This window comes from Schistocerca serialis, chromosome 2 (genome assembly GCF_023864345.2).
Source record: "Schistocerca serialis cubense isolate TAMUIC-IGC-003099 chromosome 2, iqSchSeri2.2, whole genome shotgun sequence".
In the NCBI taxonomy this organism is placed as follows: domain Eukaryota; kingdom Metazoa; phylum Arthropoda; class Insecta; order Orthoptera; family Acrididae; genus Schistocerca; species Schistocerca serialis.
In genome coordinates this window covers 900071042-900089087 of record NC_064639.1, presented here as the reverse complement: position 1 = coordinate 900089087, position 18046 = coordinate 900071042, and the positions used below count along the sequence as shown (strand labels likewise).

The 18046-nt window shown below is 38.4% G+C and overlaps 1 protein-coding gene across 1 annotated transcript in view; it reads left to right on the top strand.

Moving 5' to 3' along the window:
• The first annotated feature begins 243 nt into the window (after positions 1 to 243).
• LOC126458237 (39S ribosomal protein L10, mitochondrial) overlaps positions 244 to 18046 on the top strand; it is a 35289-nt gene continuing 17486 nt past the window's right edge. Inside the window, exons 1-2 of the mRNA XM_050095138.1 lie at positions 244 to 718; positions 7113 to 7315. Of these exons, the coding sequence (XP_049951095.1) occupies positions 697 to 718; positions 7113 to 7315 (225 nt within the window). The 5' untranslated portion in view covers positions 244 to 696. The remainder of the gene's footprint in view (positions 719 to 7112; positions 7316 to 18046) is intronic.

The window sequence follows — 18046 nt, the reverse complement described above, 5'->3', positions numbered from 1 at the left end:
TGGAACATCAGCCGTTACGCAAAATTATATTTGTTTGCTTATGTAGAAAATACAGTAAAATTTTTATATGATGATTCTTGGTCTTATCCTCAAAGTTCAAGGGGAAAAAAATCAGACTCATTCCATTACTCATGGAACTGTTATAGTTTCCGGCTGAGCTATCTGGGTTGTGATCATATGGCAGAATTCTCTTTCACGAATGTGCATGCTCGACCGAGCGAGGTGGCGCAGTGGTTAGCACACTGGACTCGCATTCGGGAGGACGACGGTTCAATCCCGTCTCCGGCCATCCTGATTTAGGTTTTCCGTGATTTCCCTAAATCGTTTCAGGCAAATGCCGGGATGGTTCCTTTGAAAGGGCACGGCCGAATTCCTTCCCAATCCTTCCCTAACCCGAGCTTGCGCTCCGTCTCTAATGACCTTGTTGTCGACGGGACGTTAAACACTAACCACCACCACCACCACCACCTGCTCGATAGATAGATGTTTATACCCCATGGATGCGATGTCTGGCGAGATCTAGGTTTGGGAAGACAAATAATAACGCTGACCTGACCAAAGCTCATGAAGTGAAAGACGTAATTTTGTTATTGTTTAATGTTTATGTAGTTCTTGAAAAATCACGTATGGTAATGTTTTGTATCTACTGCCATAACATGTGGACAAACATATGTTAGTGTGATTCAGTGAACCATAATGGAATCCTTCTGCCATAAAGGTACTTTTCACCTTCCGATCTTTTGTAAAATTAAGAAGTTTCAGAACCTGATGACCGGTTCTTTTGACCGGCACCTTTTCTATTTGAAGATGTTATAGTGTACATTTGATGTTATTGTTATGTTGCGAAAAGTAGTTCGTGGTTGATTGAATGTGAACATGATAGGTTAAGCGTGAAAAACCGCGATGTCAGTAACCTATCATTTTCTAACATTAATAAAGTGACTAATAACAGACGTTTGTGTATTTCTATTGCCGTTAGATGTCATGACGAAAATCCATTTTTTTTTTATGTGCACGAATATCAGTATCAGCTGACAGCATTTGCCACCAGACGAGTAAAGAAGTAATTTCATAAGTACTTTTTCATAATGTTTTTCGAATATGTCGTTAACCGATTGTAAACGTGAATCAATGGATTTGTAGCCACCTTTCAAAAAATTTTGTGAAGCTCACATTCCATCAATATTTATCTGAAGTATGTGAGAATTCCAGCAGGCAGACTCTTTTGCTAAGGTTTACAGATGGATAAAACCAGTAAATTATCATTTCATTCTTAAGTGTCAGGTAGCTTAATCTTTAAAATCATTTAAGTGATGAAATTGACTATTTTTTTCAATAATATCCATCAGTTTGTTGTGATCTGGAGTAGATCTTCATTATAGGCTATTGTGTGCTAGCTTCTTCACAACTACTTGAGTATTGGAACTTGGTTATTGCAGTGAAGCCTTTGTGTGCCTCAACACTTTTGTGTTCTTCTGTAACACCACATTTCATAAGGTACTATTCCCTCTTTGTCTGCACTGTTTGCCATTAATATTCACTGCTGTACAAGGCAACACTCAAGACAAGTACCTGCAGCAGAGCCTTCCTAATTAAATTAGATGTTAAAATATCTCTTTTTCAGAAAAGCTTTTCATGTTATTGTCAGTCTACATGTTTATATTCTCATAAATTAGACTTTTTCCGTTTATTCCCCCTAATAGGAAAACTCATTTACTACTTTCTGTGTGTCATTTCATACTCAAATTCCATCAGCATAAGCCAATTAAACTTCACTACATACCATCACTAATGTTTTACATGTGTCATTCATCATCTCATAATCTACTATAAAAACACTATGCATTATGTTCATCAAAGCCATTTACATAGGCCTACTTTAATGTTTTTATTTATTCTACCTTGTAGGTATATGCATAACAATTATCAAACATGTGACACAATCACAGTGGCAAAAACAGTTTTGCCATCTTGCATTGCTCTTAGACTTTCAACCCCAATATGTAACAGGGAATATGTAACATCTGCGAGAGAATAAAACTTAATAAAAACCCACTGCTAGATATTAAATTAAATAATAAATACTGTTTAGTCATCTGTAAACAGTATGTAATGACCAAGTACTTTTATCCAAGAGTAGAATGCATGTCAATGTTATTGTGGTTGTAGTGGATGAATAAGTTGTGTTGGATAAATGAAGAAGTGCTCGACTTAATGCATTATATACTTGCTCACCAGTAAAACTTTTTGTGTGTGATCTGCCATACTAACTATGTTAGAAGATAGTTTAGTAAAGTTGGAAGAGGAGTTAAATAAGAAAAAATTGGCTGTAATATCGATTGAATGATTGATTTCTTTATTAATCCATGTTACAATTTACATTGTGTCGATTTCGTCAGCAAAATCATATACAATACAGTATACCTACAATTTATACTAATAAAATTAATATTTACACACATTTTTAAAGCATCTTACATTAGTTTTATATCCTTATGTAATTTTCTTATAGTACTGTACAATTCTGGATTTCATATTATAATTATTTCCTCATGTATTACAATGCACGCTACTTTAATTACGCTACATGTTTTAATTCAGATAGTCCATTACTGCATAATAACTTTGATTTAATAAAAAAAATTAGTTTTGTTTTGAACTGTCCAATTGTGTCAATATCTTTTATATTTTCGGGTAATTTACTATATAATTTAACGGCATTGTACAACAAGCTCTGCTGAGTTTTATTTTTATTTTTCCTCTCTAGATGCAGATTGTATTGGTTTCTGTTTTCATAGCTGTGTACTAAAGAATTTTTAACATGGCAGTCTTTTTACGTACATAATACTTTGAAAGATGTTTTCATAGGGGACAGTTAGGATTTCCAGCTTTTGGAAATGTTCAAGGCAGTGAGCCCATTTGCCACTCCTGGTTATTATATGAATTGCTCTTGTCTTTAATTTAAAACTATTTGAATATTTTTACCGTTGACTCCCCAAAATATTATTCCATAGGTAATAACAGAGTGGATATAAGAAAAATATAGAGATCTGACACATGTAGTATCACACACTGCAGTCAGAATTCTAAGAGCATAGCGTGCTGTAGCGATTCTGTTAGTAAGTATTTTGATATGTTCTTCCCACTTTAACTGACTGTCAACATGCATACCAAGAAATTTTGTGTATTCTACACATTCTATAGTTTCATTGTTTAACTTAAAGTTGTTATAGTGTGGTTTTTTGCAGACATAGAAGCAGCATTTTTTTTTTAGTGTTATTATTGGATGCCCACTCACGTACACTGTTTAGTGTTGGTTCGGCTTTTTCTGTCAGTGTATCTGGTGATTTGTCACTGATTAGAACATTTGAGTCATCTGCAAACAATATTGTTTGTCCATGCTTGATGCTCTGTGGGAAGTCATTTATGTAAATGAGGAATAGTATTGGGACACCTATATTTACATAATTTGGGTCTTAAGTATACTTTACAATATAGTTTGAGCAACTTGAAATATGTGAGATTTCTCATACTTATCACATTCTAATTAGAAGGCCAAAAATCTCTGTGAATGGTTAAATATGTGTTTGTGTTGTTGTCTTCAGTCCAGAGACTGGTTTGATGCAGCTTTTCGTGCTAATCTATCCTGTGCGAGCTTCTTCATCTCCAAGTAACTGCTGCGACATACATCCTTCTGAATCTTCTATTTTTTAGATATGATTGGAACCACTTTTTCACAAGTCCATTAATTCCCAGTTCATCTAACTTATTTAACAGAAGTGTAACATTGGAAAACATTTTTCAGTATCGTACATGCGTAAACATTAGGCTTCACTATTGGTCATTTCTTTACCACAACCTTTATTTGGCTTCACATTATTTTTTTGGCTCCACCAACTCTCAGCAAGATTGTCATCTGTCAACCTAATTTATACCTCAAGCTGTGCTACAGATCAGTCTGTCACCAAACCAAGAATTCAGGGGGGAGGGGGGAATTGCAGCTTCGGTACCACACTTTAACTGTATTTAAGCATAGAGGTTATTCTAAATAAGAAAATTAAATACAATCATCATATTCATCATACTTATCACATTCTAATTAGAAGGCCAAAAATCTCTGTGAATGGTTAAATATGTGTTTGTGTTGTTGTCTTCAGTCCAGAGACTGGTTTGATGCAGCTCTTCGTGCTAATCTATCCTGTGCGAGCTTCTTCATCTCCAAGTAACTGTTGCGACATACATCCTTCTGAATCTGCTTAGTGTATTAATCTCTTGGTCTCCCTCTACGATTTTTACGCTCCATGCAGCCCTCCAATACTAAATTGGTGATCCCTTGATGCGTCAGAACATGCCCTACCAACCGATCCGTTCTTCTAGTCAGTTTGGGCCACAAATTCCTCTTATCCCCAATTCTGTTGAGTACCTTCTCATTAGTTACGTGATCTACTCATCTAATCTTCAGCATTCTTCTGTAGCACCACATTTCAAAACCTTCTACTCTCTTGTCTAAACTATTTATCGTCCATTTTTCACTTCCATACATGGCTAAACTCCATACAGATATTTTCAGAAAAGACTTCCTGACACTTAAATCTATACTTGATGTCAACAAATTTCTCTTCTTCAGAAACGCTTTCTTTCCCATTGCCAGTCTACATTTTATATCCTCTCTACTTCGGCCGTCATCACCAATTTTGCTCCCCAAATAGCAGAACTCATCTCCTACTTTAAGTGTTTCATATTGTAATCTAATTCCCCAGCATCACCTGATTTAACTCGACTACATTCCATTATCCTCAGTTTGCTTTTGTTGATGTTCATCTTACATCCTCCTTTCAAGACACTGTCCATTCCTTTCAACTGCTCTTCCAGGTCATTTGCTGCCTCTGACAGAATTACAATGTCATCGGCAAACCTCAAAGATTTTATTTCTACTCTGTGAATTTTATTTCCTACTCCAAATTTTTTTTTTTTTTTACTTAATATTCAGATTGAATAACATCGGGGATAGCCTACTACCCTGTCTCTCTCCCTTCCCAACCACTGTGTCCCTTTCATGCCCCTCGATTCTTATAACTACCATCTGGTTACTGTACAAACTGTAAATAGCCTTTCGCTCCCTGTATTTGACCCCTGCCACCTTCAGAATTTGAAATCGAGTGTTCCAATCATCATTGTCAGAAGCTTTCTCTAAGTCTACAAATGCTAGAAATGTAAGATTGCCTTTCCTTAATCTATTTTCTAAGATAAGTTGTACGGTCAGTATTGCCTCCCATGTTCCAACATTTCTACAGAATCCAAACTGATCTTCCCCGAGGTCGGCTTCTACCAGTTTTTCCATTTGTCTGTAAAGAATACGTATTAGTATTTTGCAGCCATGACTTATGAAACTGATAGTTCGGTAATTTTCACACCTGTCAACACCTGCTTTCTTTGGGATTGGAATTATTGTATTCTTCTAGAAGTCTGAGGGTATTTTGCCTGTCTCATACATATTGCTCCTCAGATGATAGAGTTTTGTCAGGGCTGGCTCTCCTAAGGCTGTCAGTAGTTCTAATGGAATGTTGTCTACTCCCGGTGTCTTGTTTTGACTTAGGTCTTTCAGTGCCCTGCCAAATTCTTCACGCAGTATCATATTTCCCATTGCGTTTTCATCTACGTCCTCTTCCATCTCCACAACATTGCCTCAAGTACATCACCCTTATATAGACCCTCAGTATTCTCCTTCCATCTTCCTGCTTTCCCATCTTTGCATAGAATTGGTTTTCCATCTGAGCTCTTGATATTCATGCAAGTGGTTCTCTTTTCTCCAAAGGTCTCTTTAATTTTCCTGTAGAAATATCTATCTTACCCCTAGTGATATGTGCCCCTAAATTTTTACATTTGTCCTCTAGCCATCCTTGCTTAGCCATGTTGCACTTCTTGTCAATCTCACTTTTGAGACTTTTGTATTCCTTTTTGCCTGCTTCATTTGCTGCATTTTTATATTTTCTCCTTTAATCAATTAAATTCAATATCTCTTCTGTTACCCAAGGATTTCTACTAGCCCTTGTCTTTTTACCTACTTGATCCTCTGCTGCCTTCACTATTTCATCTCTCAACGGTACCCATTCTCCTCTGCCATATTTCTTTCCCCTATTCTTGTCGATCATTCCATAATGCTCTCTCTGAAATTCTCTACAACTCTGGTTCTTTCAGTTTATCCAGGTCCTGTCTCCTTATATTCCCACCTTTTTGCAGTTTCTTCAGTTTTAATGTACAGTTCATAACCAACAGATTGTGTTCAGAGTCCACATCTGCCCCTGGAAATGTCTTATAGTTTAAAACCTGGTTCCTAAATCTCTGTCTTACCATTATGTACTCTATCTGAAACCTTTCAGTATCTCGAGGCTTCTTCCATGTATACAACCTTCTTTTATGATTCTTGAACCAAGTGTTAGCTATGATTAAGTTATACTCTGTGCAAAATTCTATCAGGTGGCTTTCTCTTTCATTCCTTACTCTCATTCCATATTCACCTACTACTTTTCCTTCTCTTCCTTTTCCTAATATCGAATTCCAGTCCCCCATTACTTAAATTTTCGTCTCCCTTCACTATCTGAATAATGTCTTTTATCTCATCATACATTTCTTCAATCTCTTCATCATCTGCAGAGCTAGTTGGCATATAAGCTTGTACTGCTGTGGTAGGTGTGGCCTTTGTGTCTATCTTAGCCACAATAATTTCTTCATTATGCTGTTCACAGTAGCTTACCCGCACTCCTATTTTTTTTTTTATTCATTATTAAACCTACTCCTGCAGTACCTCCATTTGATATTCTATTTATAACCCTGTATTCACCTGACTAGAAGTCTTGTTCCTCCTGCCACCAAACTTCAGTAATTCGCACTAAATCTAACTTTAAGATGTTGTTAAACCCCAATATTCTTTCTTTGTGCCATCCTTCAATATATAGACATTATGTAATTGTTTTGAAAGATTCGTCACAGTACATTTACCTGATGTCATGTTGACCAGTGGTTTTTAAGCTGATGTGTAATTTTCATTTGTGTTTCGAAGCTGCAAAGCAGTATTAGTGATGCAGTACAAAACATTGCTGATATATTTCCAGGCTTACTGTACATCAAGAATATCCCTCACTTAGAACTTGTAAGGTATCGTAGAGTAAATGTCCAGAGGCCTGCAAAGCCACACTATGAGAAAGCAAAGGTTTTAGCAGTGTGTGAACCACGATACCCAAAATTTAATTATGGACTCAGCCCTGAAGTAACTTGCAGAAAACAGACGGAACTGAAATCAAAGAAAATCAAAGAGGTGAGTGAGTATAACGTATTTTAGATCTTTTTTATAAATTTCATAATGAATCTTCCAATATTATACTGACAGACCAGTCAGTGATGCCTGAAAAAAAATTATTTGCAATGATGATGATGTAACTACAAATTATGCCAAAAATAAATATATACCCATAGCTTATGAGTCTCTATTTCATAATGTATATGTTTTCATTGAACATACATTCGATTGGCTAGATGAAATAAACTTATTGTTCAGGTACTGAATGAATAATTGCTGTAACCCTACACCCTTCCCTCCCTATCCATTTCCTCAAGTAGAATCCCTTTGGATTTTAATGCTCTATGTTTCTTAGTTATGCTGACCTCCCCCTGTCTTTGAAATACCTTTGTCAGTGAGAGATTTTAGCAGTGCTGTTGAGAGAAGTTGTGAGAAAACTCTTGCACAAGAATACTAGCTTATTTATTTATGAACAAATCTTTATTTGTAATTATTGTGAATGGTCTGAGTGTGACCAAATATTTATAACATATCTTCGTGTAAATATTGTTGTAATATATTAGTAGTGTAGTGCGGGAAGTGCTCAAGTTGAGTCAAATGATGTGTATGGAATGTTAGAATGATGTATTTTTGGTGGGGATGGCCTTCAGCCTGTGGAGAAGTAGACAATGGCAGAACACCACTGGAGTCAAGTGGGGAGAGACTCTTTTGGGCAGTGCACTGAAGGAAGCAATTCTAGACACTTTTCTGTTGTTTCTTGAAGAAGGCAGACTGGCCTGCAATATAGTGCGTTTTTCAGTCGTCTGGGTGATAGATTGTGGGCAGTGAACAGTTTTGGAAGCATTTTATGTTTGTTCTTCCAGAACAATATAGGAAGGCAGACCTGCCTGAGGTGACGCGAGTTATTCAGTCCTGTAGGTGTTTTCTGGGTGGTGAACGGCCGCTACAGTACTCTTTTTAACTTTTTCTGATTGCATTATGCAATTTGGAATAGACACAGTATGAGTTTTTACTTGTTATCTCACATGTGTTTATTTGTAAATCATTCTGTTGAACTGTGAGATGCTTTGAACTGGCGAATATTTGGTATATTGTGATCACAAAATGGACTTAGTTTTCATGCATCTTGGAAGACTAGCTTGGAGATTCTGTTACCATTCTCGTAACACTCTCAGTGCATCTTTACTGCATTTGATAAGGTTATTTTCTGTCTGTCTGGATATCATAGGACCACTTTCTGTTTATTTGAGATATACCTTCTTGAATAAACATCATTTAGCATAATTCTCTGTTGTCTTCTTTAGTTACAGAAGTTAGAATAGTACCAATTTCATTAAATTATTCATTTATTTTTTATTTAATATGTCTTTATTTCATTCATTCATAATTCCAATCAGTGCATAGACCATTTGACTGCAGAATCACAGCTGCAGGTTATTATTTGCAGCGAGTTAGTTGCTAGGCATGAAAGCAGACGCGTGTGGCTCAACCCCATGATATTATTAAGCAATTCTTTTTAACCAGAAGCATGCATAGCTCAACTACCTAAGATGCAAGCAACATTAAGTAAAATCTGCAATTGGTTTACTTATATAGATTGCTGGTTAGAGCAGCTAATCACCAGAAAACAATTCGGTAACATAGCACTGGCTTGATGGCGATTCGAGTCTCTCCTTCAGAAATATGAACACTTATGTGAAACCAACCCTTTCCCTGAAGGAACAATACAAACATGCAAGGACATATTGCATACTTTATCAGCAACCAGAAGACAGAAATTGAGTGGTACAGTGTCACAATAAGGCATGGAACAAAACAACCGTAAGGCATGAAAGTTGCTGAATAAACTTTACAGTGATCCGCCAAGCATGTTTAATGTAATTCCTGATTGGATTACACATCAACTACCACTGAATGCTAAAACTAAAAGAACTGTGAACAGGAAGCTTCAACGAAATACCCATGAGAAAGACTGCCTTGGTACTCCATTCACCATGGAAAAACTGGAAGTAACTTCTCAGTGTATGAAGAATAATAAAGCTGTAGGCTTGGATAATCTAAGACTAGAACAAATTAAAATGTTTGAGCCAGTAACAAAACAATGAATCCGAAACTCAATGAAAACATGCATTTCAGAATTATAGATTCCTAAGATCTGGCGCGAAGCCAAAGGTGTAGTTTTCTGAAGCCTGGAAAAGAGCCAGTGGTGTTCTAAACACTTTCGACTAGTCTTTCTCCTTTGCCAACTGTATAAAGTCTTCGAAAGGTTGCTCTATAATAAAATCTCATAAAATACAATATTGCACTGCCTGTATTTATAACAAGTATAATGCAATGTTCCTTCAGACGCATGGGCGCGCGGGGTAGCTGAGCGGTCTGAGGCGCTTTGCCACGGTTTGCGTGGCTCCCCCGCCCCCCTTCCCCTCCCAACAGAAGTTCGAGTCCTCCCTTGGGAATGGGTGTGTGTGTTGTCCTTAGCATAATGTAAGGGTCTACGGGTTTGCACATAGCCATACAGTATGTAATACGTGCTCGCCAGCCGACCTATCTTGGAATGCTGACAATTTGCTTGGTCAGTAGACGTGCGTCCGGCCACAGTGTGCCACAAGGGAGTAAGCGGCTGGCCGCCGTCCGCAGCGTGCCGTATAGCTAGTGCAGCCTCGGGAGTGAATATGTCTATTTTCTTAGCTCACCATGGAACCTTTCGATACAGTCGTAGTTAGCTGGTGTTAGGATTGCAGACACAGTGATGATGGGTGCACGTAGCATGCATGTTTTATTATCAGCCTTTTGTTAATAAACTGTTTAAACTTACTTCTTGGTGTTCGGTTATTCCTGGACCTCAAGGACCCACTACTTACAAATCCTGGCAAATATTTCGTGTAATTATCATCCGGGGGTAGCAACACAAACAACCTCCTCATAGAAGTTGTGTCAGCATGGGGATAATTATGGAAAACCTACAGTCCTGAAGAGGTGCAGCACATTGTGAACTTTGAGCAGCAGCAGCAGCATTAACATCTTCCGACTACACGGAACATCCACAACTGGAATTCAGGTTGATTTACTCCAGTTTGGCTAGAATATGAAAGGCAGTGATGGATTTTAATTTTACACTTGAGTGACTCATTAGTGTTAAATTAGATGAAATGCCGCAATCTAGTCAGAGTAACGGTGTCGATCTACAAACTGTTATTAATTAACTGCAAGAAGAGATTCAGCAGTTAAAAGCAGAAAAAACTGAGCTTAACATTCCAAAAGACTTGTCAAATGATAGTTCATGCAGTACAAGTACAGCTATAATAAAGAATTTTTCATTATTGCCATCAGTACCAGTGTTTAGCGGGAAACCCGAAGATGATGTGAAAGTGTTTTTTCATAAACTTGAAGGTGCCGCCCTATTAGGATCACGGACAGATTCCGATAAGCTAGTGGTTGCCAAATTAAGAATTCAGGGAGCAGCACAAGATTTCATAGTGCGGAGCCTACTTGCGTGGAAACAGAAGATTACAATGAGTTTAGAATGGTTGTTGTTCAGAGATTTAAACGTAAAAATGCGATCAGATTTTACAGAGAGCAGCCTTACAGTTTTCAAATGCAATGAGACGAATCTATCGAGCGGTTTGCCGACAGAATTCAAAACATCAATGCTGAAACATACTAGTTAGTAGAAGATGAAAATGAAAATCGCATTCAGTTGTTCGAAGCCAACCAGAGAGCCTTGGGTTGTATGGAGAGGAAGTAAGCAAAGCTGTTAGATTGGCACGATGTAAAACTTTTCAGGAAGCAGTAGAATCAGCTGTTGGTTTCGTTGAAGCACTAAAACGACCGAATGAGATGCAGAAACAAAAATGCAGAGTTTTCAACACAACAGTACGATGCTACAGATGCAATAAGCTTGGTCACAAGTGCAAGGATTGTAAAGAGAATCAAATATGCTGTAATTGTGGGGTCATGTTTCGAGAGATTGTCGCAACAAGAAGAAAGGTAATGCAGACAACAGACAATCTGCCAGATCTTTAAATGAGTACGGTGACATACGGGCCACCATTCCATCCGCCCCCTGGTAGAGACAGTGATTCCTGTTAGTTCTAGCGAAAATCAGACTGAAAATGACTTCGTGATAGGTGCTTTATATCGTGGGAGAAACATCAAACTACTTATTGACACAGGAGCACAGACCTCATTAATGTGGTGCTGAATAGATAAAAGGGATAAATTGAAACCGCCACTATTAAAAGTGCGAGGGTTAAATGGAGGAGTACTACGTAACTATGGAGAAGTTGACTTAGAATTAATTCTTGGCCAAGGCCAAGATGAAGGTGGAAATAAAGATAAATACACAGCAAGGGTGCAAGTAGTTTCAAATAACAAAATGCGTTACGATGGTGTACTTGGATTTGATTTCTCGTCCGCTAACGAGGCGAAGATATATGTTGCAGAAAGAAAGATCATACGAGGTTGTAGCAACTACTACAACCTAGGAAATCATTCTTCAGATTGTACTCAAAGGCACAGCAATACTGACGTCGTGGGAATGGACCGCCCCAACAATGCATCAGTTCAAACTGTCCAAGTCAATGTTCAGGTTGATCAGCCACAGCAAATTCTCAAGGGAGCAGGAAAGACAATCTACATTGAAGTTAAGTCAACCCGATGCAAGGAAGGAACTTTGTTATTAATTGAACGATCTGAGGAAAGTGAGTTACTGGATACAATGCATTGTTATGTTGCTAGAAGTGTAGGTGTTGCTACAATGGTGAGACAGAATTTTGCAAAAGTCCCGGTTACAATAACGAATATGAGCAATGAGGATGTTGTTTTGCCACAAGGAATGAAAGTTGCTGAAGTGTCGAGCATAAGTAAAAGTGACGTAATACAGATTCCAGATGAGGTAACAAACGCTGCAGTTATAAACACAGATTATTGTAACAGTACCGCAAAATTGCAACAAGGAGACGAAGTTAATAATGAACTGAAGCGCAAGATTTGGAAGAAGATAGAACATTTGACAGCAGATGAACAGAAGATTTTAGTGCCTGTTTTGTTGGAGTGTGCGGATTTATTCTAAGAACGTGAAAATCTACCTGTCAGTCATTTAGATCATCATCGTATTCATACAGGGAATGCAGCCCCAATCACACAGAAACCTTACCGAATACCATTCAGTCAAAGAGAGTTGGCAGAAGACATGGTTAAACAAAAATTAGAAGCGGGAATTATAAAACCAAGAGATCCTTCAGACCCACCGTGGTGTTCGCCTCTTGTAATTGTGAAGAAGAATCAATTTCTGGAGAACCACAGTTCCGTTTTTGTGTTGATTACCGATCTTTGAATGCTGTGACCATACCCGACATTTACCCATTACCAAATTTATTGGAAACCTTGGATTACTTGGGCAGATGTCGAATTTTTTCAGTATGTGATTTAACAAGTGGTTATCACCAGTTAACTGTACATCCAGATGATCAAGCAAAAACTTCATTTGTAACTGCAACAGGAGTATACAAGTATCTTAGTATGCCATTTGGACTTTGTAATGCTCCAGCTACATTTCAGCACCTGATGGATTCAGTTTTGCGAAGGCTCACCCCAACACAAACATGAAGCAGCATACTGAGAGACTACTAGCTTCTTTTTGAGTCTGTAAGAAGTGAAAACCTGTCTTTGTCAATAGATAAATGTCATTTTGCATAAAGTAAAGTTAACTATCTTGGTAATGTTATAACCAGTGAAGGTGTTTGACCTGATCCAAAATTAATTGAATATGTAAAGAATTTTCCTGAACCACAGAATTTGAAAGAACTACAATCATTGTTGGGATTGTCAAATTTTTACAGACTATTTATAGTCTTTTGTTAATAAACTGTTTAAACTTACTTCTCGGTGTTCGCATATTCCTGTACCTCAAAGACCCATTGCTTACAAATCCTGACAAATATTTCATGTAATTATCATCCAGGGGTAACAACACAAACAACCTCCTTATAGTAAGTTAGATTAAGTAGTGTGTAGGTTTAGGGACAGATGACCTCTGCAGTTTGGTCCCATAGGAACTTACCACTACCACCACTACATATGCATGCCCGAAAAACAAGCACTGCCTCAACTACAGCTATTATGAAATACATGAAATGTATTTGCAGTTGCTAATATGGACAATCATCATCTGTATAATGGAATGACGACAATGAAATTTGTGCCAGGCCAGGACTTGAACCCGGATTTCCCACTTATTGCACTGGGCAAGCAACTTTCGATTAAAATGTCTCTTCTGAATGGGAATATACATAATGGATGTACAAGTGCAGGTTGTAGAAACATGGTTGATATATGAAAGTTTGGGTCTGGCTGTGAGATGTGCTTGAATAGCCCAATGGTAAGGTGACTGCTCATGGTAGCGGGAAATCCAGGCTTGAGACCTGATCAGGCACAAATTTTCATTTTTGTTGTTTCATTATACAACTGATGGTTTTCCACTTTCACAATTGCGAGTATGTTTGATGTATCTCACAAAATATTGATAAAACCTCATAAATAGTCAATCAGGTTTCTGCCCAGGAAAGTCATGCTGTGGTCAAAACCTTAATCTGACACAGTACATACAAGATGGACATGAAAGAACACAGGCTACAGGAGTGACTTTCATAGATCTGTCAGCAGTGTATGACAACATCAACCACAAGAAATTGATAAAAAGGTATATTCAGTCACTGAAAACTACAGTTTATCCAATGTTTGCTGCAAAACGGAGGGTTTTTTGTCACTCTGCAGAATACAAAGAACTGATGGAGGACCGTGAAGAGTGGTGTCCCTCAGGATAGTGTAATGGAATCCCTGCTGAACAGCATCTGCACAAATGACCAACCAATCAACTCTGGAGCAAGAACATTTATTTACGCAGATGAAACAGCAACAGCAGCTCAAGGCAAACCCTTTGGGGAAGAGAAGATGAAGCTGATAGTAGCCCTTGAAGGCAGGTCTGTGCCTCTCATCTGAGAAACCAGAAAGCCAGGAGGAAATTAAATATTAGCTGAGGAGGGTAGCAACTATGCCATTATGATGCTGGAAAATAACTGGGAATAAAGTTGGATTTTAGTCTCAAATTCCAAAATCACTGCCAAGAAACATAGCTAAAATTATCTGCCCAGAATATCATCATCCATCATAAACTTACTGGCACCACCTGGGGCCCACAGCCAAACATACTCTGTACATCTTCCTTGGCACAATGCTTGTCTGAAGCAGAATTCATAGGACCAGTTTGGCAAAATTTCACACATGCCAAACAGGTGGATATAGCATTGAATGAGACTGAGCACTTACAACCAACTCCTGTCACCAAAATTTATCAAATTAAGGGTATAGCACCACCTGACACCCGCAGAAGAACAGTCGCAGAAGTGGAGAAAAAGAATCAGGAAGTCAATACCAAACAGCCCCTGTTTGGATATGAACCCCAAAAACCTAGGTTTAGGATAAGGAAGAGCTTCATTCACCAAATATTAGCAATTCCATCGCCTCCTGGAACTCGCCACGCAGAGCTGTGGCAAAATTCATAACCGAAAGGACATCAAAGAGGAACTTGCTGCAGGCTTTCATCTGCCATATGTGACATGGAAGGTACTGAACCGATTGAGGACAGGTGAACCTTAGGAAGTGGGACTTCTTGACTGGACATGACTCACATGAGTGTCGTGACCTGCTGAACCCACAACATCATCTAGTTTGCAGAAACCTGTCCAATCCTCGCACCACAGAAGATCTATATGCAGCAAGTTATAAGGTCATTGAGAAGTGGAATTCTGGAGCTTACCATCCACTTAACAGAAGTGAGCAGTGTCTGGCAGAATTTTTTTATTATTTTCATTATTTTGTATTATCTAAGTCCTGGACATGCAAAATAAATAAATATAGATAATTTGTTGTTGAACTCAGAAATATACAAATAAGACATTGTTTACAAATATTTACTGTTGACCATTCACAAGGCCTTTTTAAATACATAGTAACTAAAATTTGAGAGCAGCTGTTAATTGTTTTTCTCAAGGAATGTATTTTTCATACAGTGTTGTTAGCACTATCTTTTATTTCTCTTTGAGCTGAAAGCATGCTGTTGGTTTTGTATTATGCACAAATTACTACATAGTAAATACAGGAAACATAAATAGGAAAACGATGGCTGTCAATTGGTTCCTGCAACCATTTGGGTTGAGATCTTTATGGTACATGCATCTCCTCCATTGGTGACAGTAGTCTTTCGGATTAATTTCTCAGGAGATAATCTGATCATACGATTTTGGAATGAAAAGAAATGTTACAATATGAATTATAGGAAAGGAAAGAATAAGTATAGATAGGTCAAGGTAGATAAATAAAAAACGGACAATATACTGTTAGCCAAGCTGGCTAGGTTTGTGAATTACTTACAAAATAGGCAATTCAGTGAGCTTGTGGCATTCGAGAAAGATCTGCAATTGGCTGTGATTATCTCCTACCGCTCAACTCGCCGAAACATCAATCACAAAGTTATTTTCATTGCATTGCAATATCTCATGAGCAGTTGAATTAGACCTTAGACATACGTAGCAACATGTAGTACTTCCTTTTACGCTACAAGTGTAGGTGAAGCATTGTGCTATACAATACATCAGGTGAGGGGGTGCTATTCTCATCCATGAGTATTTATCTGCCATGCTGCACACTGGCCGAGATACTCAACAGGGTTTATGTAAGCTGACCTCATGCAAGTGGAGTGTTCCTCTTACCATTCGGCATCAGCTTAGTAGCAGTGGTGTGGTATCTTGGTCTACTGAAGGTAAATTCGCCTGCAAGTGCTGCAGTGGGACAAGCAAATGCACATAATCAAACAGTAGATTCCAATATTTTTCACTCGAAGAGTGAAAGTAGTGTCAAAGAGCCCCATTTCATTCTGGGAAAACATTCCATAGAAGCAAGTACCTTCACTAACTGCCTGAAGAACAACATGTTATCATTCAGGATGCATTGCTTCATGTAGTTTTCAACTTCCTCGTATCCTGTCCTTGGCACGCACCAATATGTACCATGACTCAACAGTCCAGATAACAGTTTTCTTGTTTCAAACAATCGTTGGTAGCATATCTGCACTATTGGTAATCTGTGCTCTGTGACATGTGGTGAGGTGAGGTTCATATCTGTGTCAGTGGCTTTTGTAATCCTTACCAAGGAAGTGGTTCTGGATATGTGTAATGGCTGTAGTTGTTAAACACTGATTTGGCAAGTGATTTGTTTCTCTGTTGTCCATGCTACAATCCATGATGGTTGAAGGCAGTCTCTCTCTCTCTCTCTCTCTCTCTCTCTCTCTCTCTCTCTCTCTCTCTCTTTCTCCTGACACATTGTTGTTCACAGCCTTTGACTGGTGACATCTGTTTCTAAATTGAGGTACAAAGGTGCTCATAAAACTCTAGTTACATTTGCATGATAGATGTTCTGCTTCATGGAGACATTTACTGTTACAATTCTGAGAGCACACATTTCATCAAGAGCTGAGCAACATACAAGTTCCCCTTACATGTATCTCAGTTAATGACAAATTTTGTATCTGACAGTGATTCTGATTCCCCGGCTAGCCTGGACACAGATGTGTCAGAGGTGCAAAGGCTGCAAGTGGCGGCTGTGGGCCACCATTATAAGGCAGCTATCACTGAGATATGCGCATCACGTGGCATAACCCGGTGGCAACTGTTTGTATTGTGCCCCTGCACAGCCAAGATGACTTAGTTTGTTTCTTATCTTGAGTGGGTACTGATTTGGAACTCTTGTATTGCTACACTGACTTTGCTATGTCCCAAACTTGTTAGTGTTTCGTTCACTTTATGAACTTAGTCTGTTGGAAACTCATAGGAACGTGTGCTTGTTTCCCTGTGTTTCAGTGTACCCACCGGAGCAAGTGACAGTAAACAGTTTCCATCCGTGCCACACAGGATAGAAAAACGATCATGAGAGAAATCAAAGAAATTAGTAACTCATCTGGAGGTGTACTGACAGATGCTTGTACCTCCAATAATTTGTGAATGGAATAGGAAAAGGAAAAATTATATTATTATCCACAGTACTCTCAGCTTCACACACCATAAAGGGGATTTTGGAGTAGAGATGTAGATGTAAACCAAGAATGGTGCAGATGGAGAACCCAGTGCCTGCACCACCTTGAAGGTGTAATGTCCTACACGTTGATTACCCTCTCTCTGGCTTGATCAAATGTGTCGGAATGATGTGAGCTGCCTGTCTTTTGTTAGATTGTTATGGCTTGGACCAGTTCAAGCTCTGACATCTCAGCCACATGTTAAGCCAAGCTGTTCAGTTTTATGTTGTGACAGAGTGACACAGCAACACAATTGCTCATTAGTCTGTAATTTTTATATGCTTGGCGTTACATTTCCATGAAAATCCTGTAAGCTGTCAGACTCAAGTTACTTGTGTACTATGAGGAACATTCAAAAGAAAAGGTATGAAACAACACTGTGGGTATAATTGAAGTCTTTACTCAGATGTAATCACCAGGGGTCTGACAACAACTATCCCACTGTTTCATGAACTGAAGGATTCCCTATTCCAAGTATTTCTGTAGCTGTGAAAGGAGCAAGTTCTGTACTGAGTCATTCGGTTCATCGTCCGAGTTGAAGTGCTTTCCTTTGAAATGTTTTTTTAGCAGACCAAATGCATGGAAGTCTCAGGGTGACATGTCCAGTCTGTAAGGCATATGCT